The 12,492-nt window shown below is 45.0% G+C and overlaps 1 protein-coding gene across 1 annotated transcript; it reads right to left on the reverse strand.

The window, feature by feature from the left end:
* Positions 1-5,842: 5,842 nt before the first annotated feature.
* SAT1 (spermidine/spermine N1-acetyltransferase 1) lies at positions 5,843-10,670 on the reverse strand. Its single transcript, XM_073667522.1, has 6 exons — positions 10,406-10,670; positions 9,860-9,911; positions 9,512-9,595; positions 8,588-8,689; positions 6,964-7,004; positions 5,843-6,328 (listed from the first exon to the last, which is right to left on the reverse strand). The coding sequence occupies exons 1-6, from the start codon at positions 10,469-10,471 to the stop codon at positions 6,158-6,160; spliced, it is 516 nt and encodes a 171-aa protein (XP_073523623.1). The 5' UTR covers positions 10,472-10,670; the 3' UTR covers positions 5,843-6,157.
* Between the last annotated feature and the right edge of the window lie 1,822 nt (positions 10,671-12,492).

Below are 12,492 nucleotides of genomic sequence, written 5' to 3' on the forward strand. Positions count from 1 at the left end.
ACAAGATCCTTACATGGTGCCCCTGTATAGATGAAAGGAGCTTTCTTAGGGCTAGTTTTATTGCCAGGATCTCCTTTAGGTTGGAGGAACCTGATTTCTCCTCCCTTGTCCAACAACCCTGGACCAGGAGATCTCTCAAATGTGCTCTCCATCCTTGCAGGCTTGAATCTGTAATAAGGACTCCCAATATCTGATTTGTCCAAGGCAGTTCCCTCGACAGATTTTCCATCTCCAACCACCAAAGGAGAGACTGAGTTGTCATTGAAGAGAGAGTAAGCTTTCCTTCCATCCGCCCCTTTAAAACACACTCGACAGAATGTCCCAGTCTAATGTCAGATGTGCATCTGAGCCCATAATGCTACTGGAATACAGGAGGTTAGAGTTCCCACCAATGACATAGCCTTTCTGAGAGTTGTAGTTGGGTTGTCTAATGCCCTTGACACTTGGTAAGACACCTTCTCCTATTTCTCCTCTGGTAGATAGCAACCCTGTTTCAAGTCCAGAAGAAGACCCAAGAATATCTGCACTGTTTGGGGTTCTAGCCTCAATTATTTCAAATGAGTAGCCAATCCAAGTCCATCAAATTAGCCTTGAACTCTGCCAACAGGGATCTTCAATGTTTGACCGATCTGCCTACAATCAAAAAAATCATCTACGTACGACATCACTAAAGCGTCCTTTTCTCATAGGTGAGCTGGCATTTCCGCTACAATATCCGTAAAGACCCAACGTGCCATTGACAACCCAAAGGGAGGGGCACTGAACAGAAAATGCCTGATTTTTTCTTTTATGCCTAGAGCTACTCTCAGGAACTTTTGATTCTTTACATAAATGGTAATGTAACAATATGCATCCTTTAAATCCAGGACTACCATGTAGCAGCCTGGGAATAGAAGCTTTATGGTCAACCTTATGGATTCCATTTGGAATGACCTGACTTTTAGGAAATTGTTCAGCCTCTTCAGATTGACTATAGCTCTGAAGGGCGCGTCCGTTTTTTTTATCAAGAAGAGAGGAGAGTAGAAACGTTCCCCTTCCTCCTGCACTGGAACTTCTATGAGGACTGATTTCCATACCAACTCTAGGATCCCTTCCTCCAGAGCCAGCTGTTACTTCAGAGAATTCCGAGGATCTATTACCACAAAAGTTTATAGGGGGAACAGCTAGAAACTTTAACTTCAGGCCGGACTCCACTATACTGAGGATCCATCTGCTTGATTACATTTTCACCCCGTCAGGAAAAAAGAGAGAGAGAGCCTTCCTTCTACCTGGCGAATGGCATCACTGTGAGGGTTTTTGCCTTCCGAGGAGGGTCCCCCAAATATGGAGCATCTACTCTTCTTTTCCTGGTCTCCTCCTCATTTGACATGGTCCCTTGGGGGCTTTTTCCGGCTATATCTTTTTACCGAAAGGACCTTTTATACGACAAAATAGATAAATTAGGGAAACATTTCTTATTATCACCGGCTTTCTCCAGGATGTCCTCCAACACCAGGCCAAACAAGTATTCCCCTTGGCATGGAAGGGAACATAGCCTAGATTTTGACTGAATGTCCCCGGCCAGCATTTTAACCATGGTGCTCTACGGGCTACATTAGAAAAAGCCACTGATTAAACCATCAATCTCACTGAGTCTGCTGAAGCGTCAGCCAGGAACACCGCTGCCCCCTGTATCAAGGGGAGAGTGACTAAGAAGTTTTCTCTTGCTGTTTTGCTTTTTAGCTGACCTTCCATGCGGTCCAGCCGTACCATCATGAATTTGATAGCTGAAATGGCCGGTTTCAAGGAACCTGCTCAAGATTCCCAGGTTTTCCTAAAGAGACTATCTGCCCTCCTATCTGGGAGGTCTTTAAGAGCGCCCATATCTTCAAAGGGTAATGTAGCTGTCTCAAAGGCATAAAAAAATCCACATCTATTTTGGGGTCTTGTCCCATACAGCCACGGAATACTCTTCAAAGGGATATTTTCTTTTGGAAGATTATGGTAGGAATCCTTTCCTCTCAGGCTTCATCTATTCTCTCCTAATGAGGGCCAGGATCTTATTCACTGGAAAGGTGTGCTGCTTTCTCTGTTCCAGACCCCCCAACATAAGGTCCTGATCTGATTGGAACTTTAGGATATTCAGTAACCATAGTTGACCTCACTGTTTTAACCCCTTACTGACATTGTCAGTAATAGTACGTCCCAATGCCCTGGGCCTATTGGACCAGGTACGTACTATTAAGCACAATGTGATCGTGCCCGCATGGAAACTCTGAGGGGCGATCACAGCTGACACCCGGTACTATGTGCCACGAGTGGTCCCGCACCGCTCCCGACACATTAACCCTCCCCCCCGAAATGCTGCGATCGAAGTGGATCGCAGCATTTCCGGGGCAGGCAGCGCTAAGAGCGCCCCTCTTATCTTGTATACGGGGTCCCGCATGGTGTGTGCTGGGTCCTGATCGTTGCCATGGTGACTCAATGTCATTATGATGACATCCGAGTCACCAGGCATCTGCAAGTTAGGCTCAGTGCACATTCTACCTAACTTGTGTCTGCAGGGTCTGACAGCCTGCAAAGCATAAGCATGCTGATATATCCCTATGCTGTGCAAGCTATCAGCCTGCAAAAAATTGTCTCATGGTGGGACAAAGTATTAACGTGAAAAAAAAAGTGTATACACCATTGCACCGAGCCCGCTAATTAAAAGCTTTACCTGAGAACACTCTGGATGTGCCAGCATTTAAAAGACAGCATGTGCACATAGCTCAAGTGTTTCATATTACTTTATGGAGGAAGAAGTAGACCGCATATGGGGGAGGAGAGAACAGCCTGGTGACCGGCTCCTATAGCATACAGAGTAAGCTCCACTTTGCCAAGTCAAGGTTGGCATTAAAGCATCCAGGTAGTTATAAACCAAGAATGCTAGGCTTGATTTGGGCCAGTACTGGATGTACAGTAATTACCCAAGTTGATTTTCAGATGTCTTTACATTTCTTTATCACCATTTGTGTGATTGAGTTTCTGGGCCATTTTCTTTAAGGGCTGCCGATATAAAGTTGTAGCACTGGGTTTCTTCTTTTACACACATTCAGCATAGATTCACTTGTGTTGGAGCAATCCAAGGCATCATTTTTTTTCCTCCATTGAGTTGGAGTAGTTATCCATTTTTAAATTGTTATAGATTAGTATAGAACTCAGAAGTGATGTAAACAATATCAGCTTTCAAGCTACATGAAGGGGGTTAAAGTCAGTTCACATCAAGTGATGTTGCACAAAGTTTGGCATTTTCACACTGGTGCCTTCCAGCTCTGTTACAGAACATGTTAGTGCCTGCTTAATTGAAATGTTACATCAGTCCCACACTTGCATAGCATTTCTGGCAAATTGCCCACCACTGCTAAGATGTGTAGAATGTATTAAATGACGTGTGCCTCTTAATGTGGCACATCTTACCCCACACCTTCATTAAGACTGGCATGTGCAATGGCCTTGTAGTGTTTATGTGCACGTCTTCTACAACTAGAAAAACCCTATGAGAAGGGTCATGTATTACTTTTCTAGACTCAATTGACAGTTGTGTTGGGAGATTTGAGCTACTTAAAGCCTTTTATGAATGTTACCCCATGACCACCAATACATTTTTTTACTGATGAAAGCTAGTATGCCCTGAACCAGTGAGAATGCAGCAGGTGTCAGCTGTATACTATAACCAACACCTTGCTGTTTAACCCCCTAGAAGCTGCTGTCAATAACAGCAGCATCCAAAAGGTTAACAGTAAAGTGCTTTAAATGCATACTTCTAAAATAGTGTGGCTACCACCTTCTAGAGATTATCAAACCACTAACCGGATGTTCCTGCCAGAGAAACATTTAACCAGGCCCCTGTGTAAATTGTCAGCTTTATGACAAGGGAGAAAATTCTGGAAGAGTCAGTGCCAGTCATCAGGCATTATCAGTGTGGCCAAGTCTTGGTGTCTGGGCTGTTACAATATCCATTCTGCTGTGACGGACATCCAATGCAACAAATTCACAAGCCCAGTGGGACAATACAGAATGGGTGTGCCAACAGCCCTCATTCTCTCTACATACATTACTCCTGGTGAATGGCACTTGCCATTTGATAACTTTTCTATAGTTTACGTGCTGAATTGAACAGGGGCGTGTGAAAAACACTGCTCAAAAAAATAAAGCGAACACTAAAACGACAGAATATAACTCCAAGTAAATCAAACTTCAGTGAAATCAAACTGTCCACTTAGGAAGCAACACTGATTGACAATTAATTTCACATGCTGTTGTGCAAATGGAATAGACAATAGATGGAAATTATTGGCAATTATCAAGACACCCTCAATAAAGGAGTGGTTCTGCAGGTGGGGACCACAGACCACATCTCAGTACCAAAGCTTTCTGGCTGATGTTTTGGTCACTTGTGAATGTTGGTTGTGCTTTCACACTCGTGGCAGCATGAGACGGACTCTACAACCCACAGAAATTGCTCAGGTAGTGCAGCTCATACAGAATGGCAGATCAATGCGAGCTGTGGCAAGAAGGTTTGCTGCATCTGTCAGCGTAGTGTCCAGAGGCTGGAGGCGCTACCAGGAGACAGGCCAATACACCAGGAGAAGTGGAGGGGGCCGTAGGAGGGCAACAACCCAGCAGCAGGACCGCTACCTCCGCCTTTGTGCAAGGAGGAACAGGAGCACTGCAAAATGACCTCCAGCAGGCCACAAATGTGCATGTGTCTGCACAAACTGTTAGAAACCGACTCCATGAGGGTGGTATGAGGGCCTGACGTCCACAGATGGGGGTTGTGCTCACAGCCCAACACCATGCAGGAAACTTTGCCAATCATGGTGTTCTGTGGCAAATGCAAAGTCGCCACTGGTGCCCTGTGCTCTTCACAGATGAAAGCAGGTTCACACTGAGCACATGTGACAGACGTGACAGTCTGGAGACGCCGTGTGGAGAGCGATCTGCTGCCTGCAACATCCTACAGCATGAACGGTTTGGCAGTGGGTCAGTAATGGTGTGGCATTTCTTTGGAGGGCCACACAGCCCTCCATGTGCTCACCAGAGGTATCCTGACTGCCATTAGGTACCAAGATGAGAGCCTCAGACCCCTTGTGAGACCATATGCTGGTGCGGTTGGCCCAGGGTTCCTCCTAATGCAGGACAATGCCAGACCTCATGTGGCTGGAGTGTGTCAGCAGTTCCTACAAGATGAAGGCATTGAAGCTATGGACTGGCCCGCCCGTTCCCCAGACCTGAATCTGATTGAGCACATCTGGGACATCATGTCTCGCTCCATCCACCAACGTCACATTGCACCACAGACTGTCCAGGAGTTGGTGGATGCTTTAGTCCAGGTCTGGGAGGAGATCCCACAGGAGACCATCCGCAACCTCATCAGGAGCATGCCCAGGCGTTGTAGGGAGGTCATACAGGCATGTGGAGGCCACACAATACTGAGCCTCATTTTGATTTGTTTTAAGGACATTACATCAAAGTTGGATCAGCCTGTAGCGTGTTTTCCACTTTAATTGTGGGGGTGACTCCAAATCCAGGCCTCCATTGGTTAATAAATTTGATTTCCATTGATGATTTTTGTGTGATTTTGTTGTCAGCACATTCAACTTTGTACAGAACAAAGTATTCAATGAGAATATTTCATTCATTCAGATCTAGGATGTGTTTTGAGAGTTCCCGTTATTTTTTTGAGCAGTGTAGAAACGGCTAAACTTTAAAGAGATCCTCCCATTCATCATAGTACAATGATATGGTCTGAGAGCTGATCACCTTATCCACAAGCCTAAAGGATTCAGTAATGGTAAAAATTTGACACCACGAGACAATGTAGAACAAATGCTGCTCTTTAATTCGTAAAAACAGGTTAATTATACAAAAACCTTAAAATACCAGTGTGTACATTGTACACAATCAACGACTTACAAGAATGAAGTTATATTTACACAACTGAGGATCTTGTGTTTGGAGGGCTTTCAGAACAGTCTTAGGTCATAATGGAAATTGGCGAAGAGCTATGAGTGAATCTCATGCTACAATGTCACTGGTACTAAAGTTTCTGAATTAGTCACCATATAAACACTACATAACTAGCAAACAAAAGAATTTTTATTTTTAATAAATTTTCTGTGGGATACACCAGGCTTCACTCTTCAGCTGCCATCTTACACAAGTACTCTTTGTCGATCTTAAAGAGGCGCCAGCCTTCTTCAGTGGAAAGATCAGCTGCGCCACGTCTCTTATAGAAGCGGATAGATGGCTCATTCCATTCTGCTACCAGGAAATGCATACTGCTACAGCGACACTTCACGGCAATCTGGTGAGAAAGCGCAAGTCAGTTAGGAGTGAAACATGGGCCAAGATTGTATAAAAGACCAGGATCATGGGACTAGTTATTTGTAGTGTGATACATGAGTAACCATGTATCCAAATTTCAATAACTAGCAATATCTAATGGATTTCACATCAGATGCAGGGCACTAGTGTACCATGCAGATAAAGAACATGCTTTTTATCCATTTATGGACTTGCCACACCATAGCCAGAAGAATACTCTTTAGCCTAATTGTTAGCATTTTATTGGTGGTCCATATGCTATTGCTATAAAACTACACTAAACACTTATGGTCCATCAGAAGGTTTAAATATAAACATTGATGCACCCATGTCCATTTCACATAAGGGCCAATTCACACACCCATAATTTCTCATCTGTATTACGCTGGGGTTTGACCTGAACTGACAGCATCTAATGCATACAATAGGTTGGGAACTGCAACTGATAATGAAAACCTACCACTATCAGCATATGAACAACTCTAAGGGGAAATGGCACCTGCACTACTGAAAAATGATTCCTAATGAGGACTTGTAAAAAGTATTTTAGGATCTTTCAAGTGAATGTCTCCTTTCACCAATGTTAAAGCCTTTGTAAGGTCAAAGAAAACTCACCTGACTCAGGTGCTTGAATATGTCAGATCCAATTCCTGACCCTAGATTGACACAAGAAATTAGTCAATACATACAAAACTAACAGATTAATGGATTGGTTATCAACATAGATCAGTGAGGGGGTGCTGAGTGTTGGACACTCAATCACCCATGATTCCCTCCAGCCAGATATGAAAAATAGCAGAACATCGCTCTGTACAGTGTAGAGCAGTGTTACCCAACCTTTCTTACCTTGTGAGCCATTCAGCTCTGAAAGTGTCATGAGCCACATCCAGAGAACCCACTCCTCCCACAATAGAGACACCCAGAGCCTCCAAAGCTTCCCCACAGAAGTCACCATGACCGCTTACATTCAGGGATTCCCACCTTATCCTAATTTGATGTTCTTGCAACAAGCACTCCCACCATGCTGATGCAGCAGCAAGCACCCCCTCTATCTGACAGTATCATCCTATGTGCATAGCACTTAATTTATCTCTCCAACCACAAGGCCAGTATATGCACATCCAGATCTGCTCTTCTGTGCGAGGCTACTCAAAAGTCACCATTTAAAGACCTGCCTTCCTCACTGGTTGCTAGATCTGGTGCCAAGGCATCAAGCTGGCAGGTGGCTGAGAGCCACACATGGTTTTGAGACTACAGTTTCCTGAGCTACAGGTTGGGGATCCCTGGCGTATAAGGTGTGGTAGAGTACTCCAGATCATCTTCAATTAAAAATGGAAGCAGACCTAAAGCACCCACTGATTGAGCTGTCCTGTTCTGCTCACATACACTGTTAACGTCAGTCCATAGTCTAAGGTGGTAACAGCTGATTAGATGTGGTGCTGGGTGTTAGACCACCGATCTTGTATAGATGACAAAGGTTGTCCACTACTTATTCATCAATACCCTATAAATAGGATAGGACAATGGAAAAGTGAAAAGAGTGGCACTATGTTTCTGGCATCCTAGACGCCCTTAAACAGTTTTTATCTTTGTATGTCAGGTTTTATGGCTTAAAGAAATAAAATCATGTTTTTATTTCACCTGTGCTGCTCTCTTTACTTTTCCATTGTTGCTGAGCCACACCAGCTGGAGTCATGGCACCCACCGGTTTTCCTACCATGGATTTTTAATTCACAAACTGTGGTAAACTTCAATTTCTTTTTTCCTACGATAGGGCATCAATGTCTGATCGGCCAGGGTCCCATTAAATTGAATAGGAGGCAGATGTGTAGTACCCTGCGGCAGCCACTACAACTAGACAGCCAAGTTCAGCAAGTACTTCCAGCCAGCAGCAGACACAGATGGCTGATCTGCAAGGGTGGACCCTGGCCGATAGAGCATAAGTGTCAAACTCCAGCTGGTGGGTCAAATCTGGCCTGCAGAGTATTTATATTTGGCCCTTGACACCAGAACCACCACCCCTATGTGAGGCCCCTTATTCTGTATGGAGGACTCTGAGGCTCATTCAGTATACTGGTTGGCCCACGACTTTCATTTTGGCCCTCTGTTTGACATCCCTGAGATAGGGTATCAAAGTACAAGTAATGGACAACTTCTTTAAGCTAAAGACTGGCCAATGTAAAAGTACTAAACCCTTTAATGCACAGATTCCATTATAGAATAAAAACCCAAACCATACCTCTGAACTCATTCATCACGAAGAAGTCTTCCAGATAAAGAAGCTTCCCTATCCATGGGTCATAAGTGAAATAGTACATTGCAAACCCAACAATCGTATAGCCTGTTAAAGAAACACACAACTCATTTAGGAGGCAATCTAAAATCTACAGGGCCATCAGTAGCTACCATTCAATGCATACAGATAAATACAGTCACATTAACATGTCAATATTTATGTACTGAGCGCAGCATGGATTTTCCACTATAGAAATATTGAGTTTTCCTTTCACACGGCAGTTCAGAACAGTTAACCACAGCACCATTAACGTCTTAATCTCTCCCAAAAATATTATATATAGCTTAGGTTAATCCAAATTTGCAAATATTTAAAGACAGGAGAGAATTGAAACAAAACAATCTTGCAAAACAAAAGCCAGAAAAAAAATATAAAAATTTGAACATTGCTGTCCACACAATCGAATTGTAAGGTGGAAAGATTTCTTACAGGCAACACTGCCCCCTAGGTCAAATTTTCCAGTTAGCAATATATTGCACTTGAAAGAAATGGTGGGGAATGTTCCGCAGTTGTAATGAAAAACTTATTGTTCTCCACTAGAACCCTCATCAGCGGCACACGTTTTCTGAGCTACCGTGTTGGTTATTCTTGAATGGATGTCCCTGGTGGCCTTACCTCGTTTCACGCTCATCTATGTATTTGTGTAACGGATCTTTTAGTTACCTCCCCACCCGCCCATGTACACGGAAGGGCCATCCATGTACATGGCGAAGCTAGAGACTGTAACCTGAAGATTGGGGACAAATTAGAGAAAATGTGATTTAACATATTGCAACCGCTCACAAGTAGGGTCAATACAAGAAGTGCCACAAGGCTCAACACAAGTCATAAGGATAACAAAAGGAGCAGAAGAAATGAACTGGTTACCATCAACCGTCTGGTTCTCTTTCGGTACTTCAGCAACAAGACAGCGGTAGAAAGGGTGTTCTCCAAAGCCATCTTCTAAAAGATCTGAGGGGGGAAGAGAATTAGCTGTGCATGTTACAGAGAACTTACAAGGGGCCTCTCCCTCCCAACCATCCATTTTATTTCTCCAAGCTGCGCTCCAGGGACTCATGGGACCGGACTGGCAGAGTGCCCATTCTAGGATCAGTCAAGCAAAACAATCCCACCATACCAAGTCCAAAAATAACAAGTCCGCAGGTGCCCTGAGCCAAGAAACTACAGACTACTGGTGTATACAGACTTCAGAAGACAGGATGAAGACAGCCATACCTTTCTCAGTTAACACCACTTGGTTCTCCATCTCCTCATATTTTGCCAATTCCTTAAAGGAAAAAAAAAAAAAAAATAATTTATGATAATATATATATATATATATATATATATATATATTCAAATTGCCAAAAACAGACAAGTAGACAAACAGGGGAACTAAACATAGCTTTCTTCCAGAAACAGCACGACACCTGTTCCCTGGTTGGGTCTGGTACTGCAGCTCAGTTTCAGGAATGTGGAACTGAGCTGCAGTACTACAAAAATCCTGGAGGGGCAGTGTCTGGAAGACAGCAGCAAGGTTTTACTAGCCAAGAAAAAAAGAAAAGCTTTCCTAAAAAGTCAGTAGTGAGTGATATTAGATTGCAAGCCTTTGTGGTCACATCAGCTGACCAGTGCGGCAGAATATGCTGACTGCATCAGGGGCAGGTAGAGACTGCAGCAAGCGGCAAGAGACGACAGCAGGAGGAGAGGACCTCTGGCCAGCTCGCCCCCCCCGGGGATCAGCCCAGCTCATCAGTGCGGTCACCAGTGACGTCTATGCACCTTTATGAGTCGCAGGATGTCCTTACAGTCTCCGGGCACGGCTGATCGGATCGTATAATTGGCCATTTTCGTCTCTTGCTCTTTTTTCCTTTTCTCACAAGTCCTCTGTACGTGAAGAGTAGTAGAAGGTGTTTCTTCATTCGCTTCCCAGGGGCTTCCGCTCCTTAGTCAGTCTGGGACCCTGACTCGGCAGAGACTCCACACACTAGCCACTGTGCTGTAGCAACTCCGACGACGAAGTGTCAGAACAAGGACGCAACTACAAAATTTATAGATGTCTGATCCCGCCCCCTTGTGTGTTTCATCCAATAAGAAGAGTATTACATAATTTTCTGAGCCCGCCCTACAGGCGATGATCTCTGACGTCACGGATCCCGGAAACTGTGACTCACGAGCGCGGCAGTTTCGGCAGCTCGTCATCGCCACCCAGTGGCAGTCTTTGGGCTCAGCGCCCCTTACAGAGCAGTGCAGCAGATTTCTATGGAAAACAGACAATTCTCATACAGCAACTTCCGAGGGGCAGAACAATGGCTGCAAATTAGTAACCTCTCATACAGTGGCAGCCAGCTCCCCCATACACTTGGCTCAGACGATCATTCCTCCGGCAGCTATCTCCCCCGACTCTCCATATACAGGAGCACTCCACAGCCGCTGGCAGACATGTCTGGTGACGGCTTATCTCAGGATAGGCAGTCCATAATGGCGGATCATTAGCCCCCCCATCATCTCTTGTCCGGGGCCCCCATACACATTAGACCGTCAGCCAAACCTGTCGATATCAGTGGGCTCAGCTAACATGAGTGTAATGTGTATGGGGCCTTAAGGAACCATAGAGATTACCCTTGTGGCCCCCAGCAAGATGGAAGGGGTAGAGCTGGAGTGAGGGGGAAGGGAGGTTTAGCTCAAAGAGTCAAAGGCAAGGGTCTTTGTGGAAAATGGCGCTCGCATGGCTAGTGGTGCCACTTAGTGTAGAGGGAAGGTACACATAGACCCCCATTCATAAAAAGTCACTTAATGTTGATTTTTGATATTTTAACACCAGTATTGGTCAGCTCTGCCAAACTGGGCTGAGATTGGGTGGGACAGTAGCATGGATACGTTCACCCTTCTAATTCATGATCAGTCATGGCATACCATACACCAGAAATGTTACTCCAGTCCAAGACTGGAGTAAGGTATCTAGCAAGGAGTACGGAGGAACAAGCCAGGTGTAAGATGCACCTCATTCATTTAGTGGCATGCACCTTGTCATGAATCAGGTTCCTCTTACTCCACCCTGTCATTGAGACTCTCATGTACAACGCGAGCCTTAGGGCTCATTCAGACGTCCGTGTAAATGGGTCCGAACACAGACTGCAATACACGGACCAGCTGCTGATCTCCCGACCGCAGCATGACAGCTTCACATGTCTCTATGAGGCACACTCGGGAGGCCCGTGGCCAGTCCATGCTCCGGCTGATATTCACCGATGTCTGAATGAGCCCTTAATGAATCGGGGCTGTGGTGTAAGAAATGTAAGAAGCTAATTGGGAGTTGGGTCGGGGAATGTAAAGAGGAATTCAAGTAAGAACAAGGTATTACCTAGGCCTAAAGTAATAACTGCTACATTAGAAGGGTCCAGACGCTAAGACCCCACCAGTCACCAAAACACATGCGCACTGCCGCTTCATTTCTTTTGTAGGAAGTTGTCAGATATAGACAAGCACTGTACTCCTCTATCCAGCAATGCCATAGAGAATGAATGGGGCAGCAGCAAACGTGTGCGAACCACAACTCCATCCAAATGGGGGGCACTGTTGGGGATTTTGGTCTAGGGCCCACAAACTTCAAGTTACGTCACTGTGTGAAACGAAGGCAATTTGTGATAAAATTTCATCCACAGGATGGGAGAAAGCTACTACGTTTTTCATAGTATTGGACTTCTCAAATGGGCCAAAGGGAACTTTTGTCCCCCTCCTCCCCTAGGCCTCAGGTGCGATTTCAGCCGCTGTACCCACTATAGTTATTTGCCTGGGTCCGCACCAAGCACAGGTAAAGCGCGCCGGCTCCTAGCCCGGCTTCACACATCTGACATTACCAGTCCAAG

This window comes from Phyllobates terribilis, unplaced genomic scaffold, assembly GCF_046119375.1.
Source record: "Phyllobates terribilis strain yellow unplaced genomic scaffold, ASM4611937v1 Scaffold_2__4_contigs__length_985480577, whole genome shotgun sequence".
Taxonomy (NCBI): domain Eukaryota; kingdom Metazoa; phylum Chordata; class Amphibia; order Anura; family Dendrobatidae; genus Phyllobates; species Phyllobates terribilis.

Excerpts from the sequence above, each read along its gene's own strand:
- SAT1 (XM_073667522.1), bottom strand. The coding sequence starts at position 10,471 with ATGGCCAATTATACGATCCGATCAGCCGTGCCCGGAGACTGTAAGGAC. Across the intron at positions 9,596-9,859 it reads AGTGGTGTTAACTGAGAAAG|ATCTTTTAGAAGATGGCTTT; the intron begins GTATGGCTGTCT and ends TTCCCCCCTCAG. Across the intron at positions 7,005-8,587 it reads CGTGATGAATGAGTTCAGAG|GGTCAGGAATTGGATCTGAC; the intron begins GTATGGTTTGGG and ends GTGTCAATCTAG.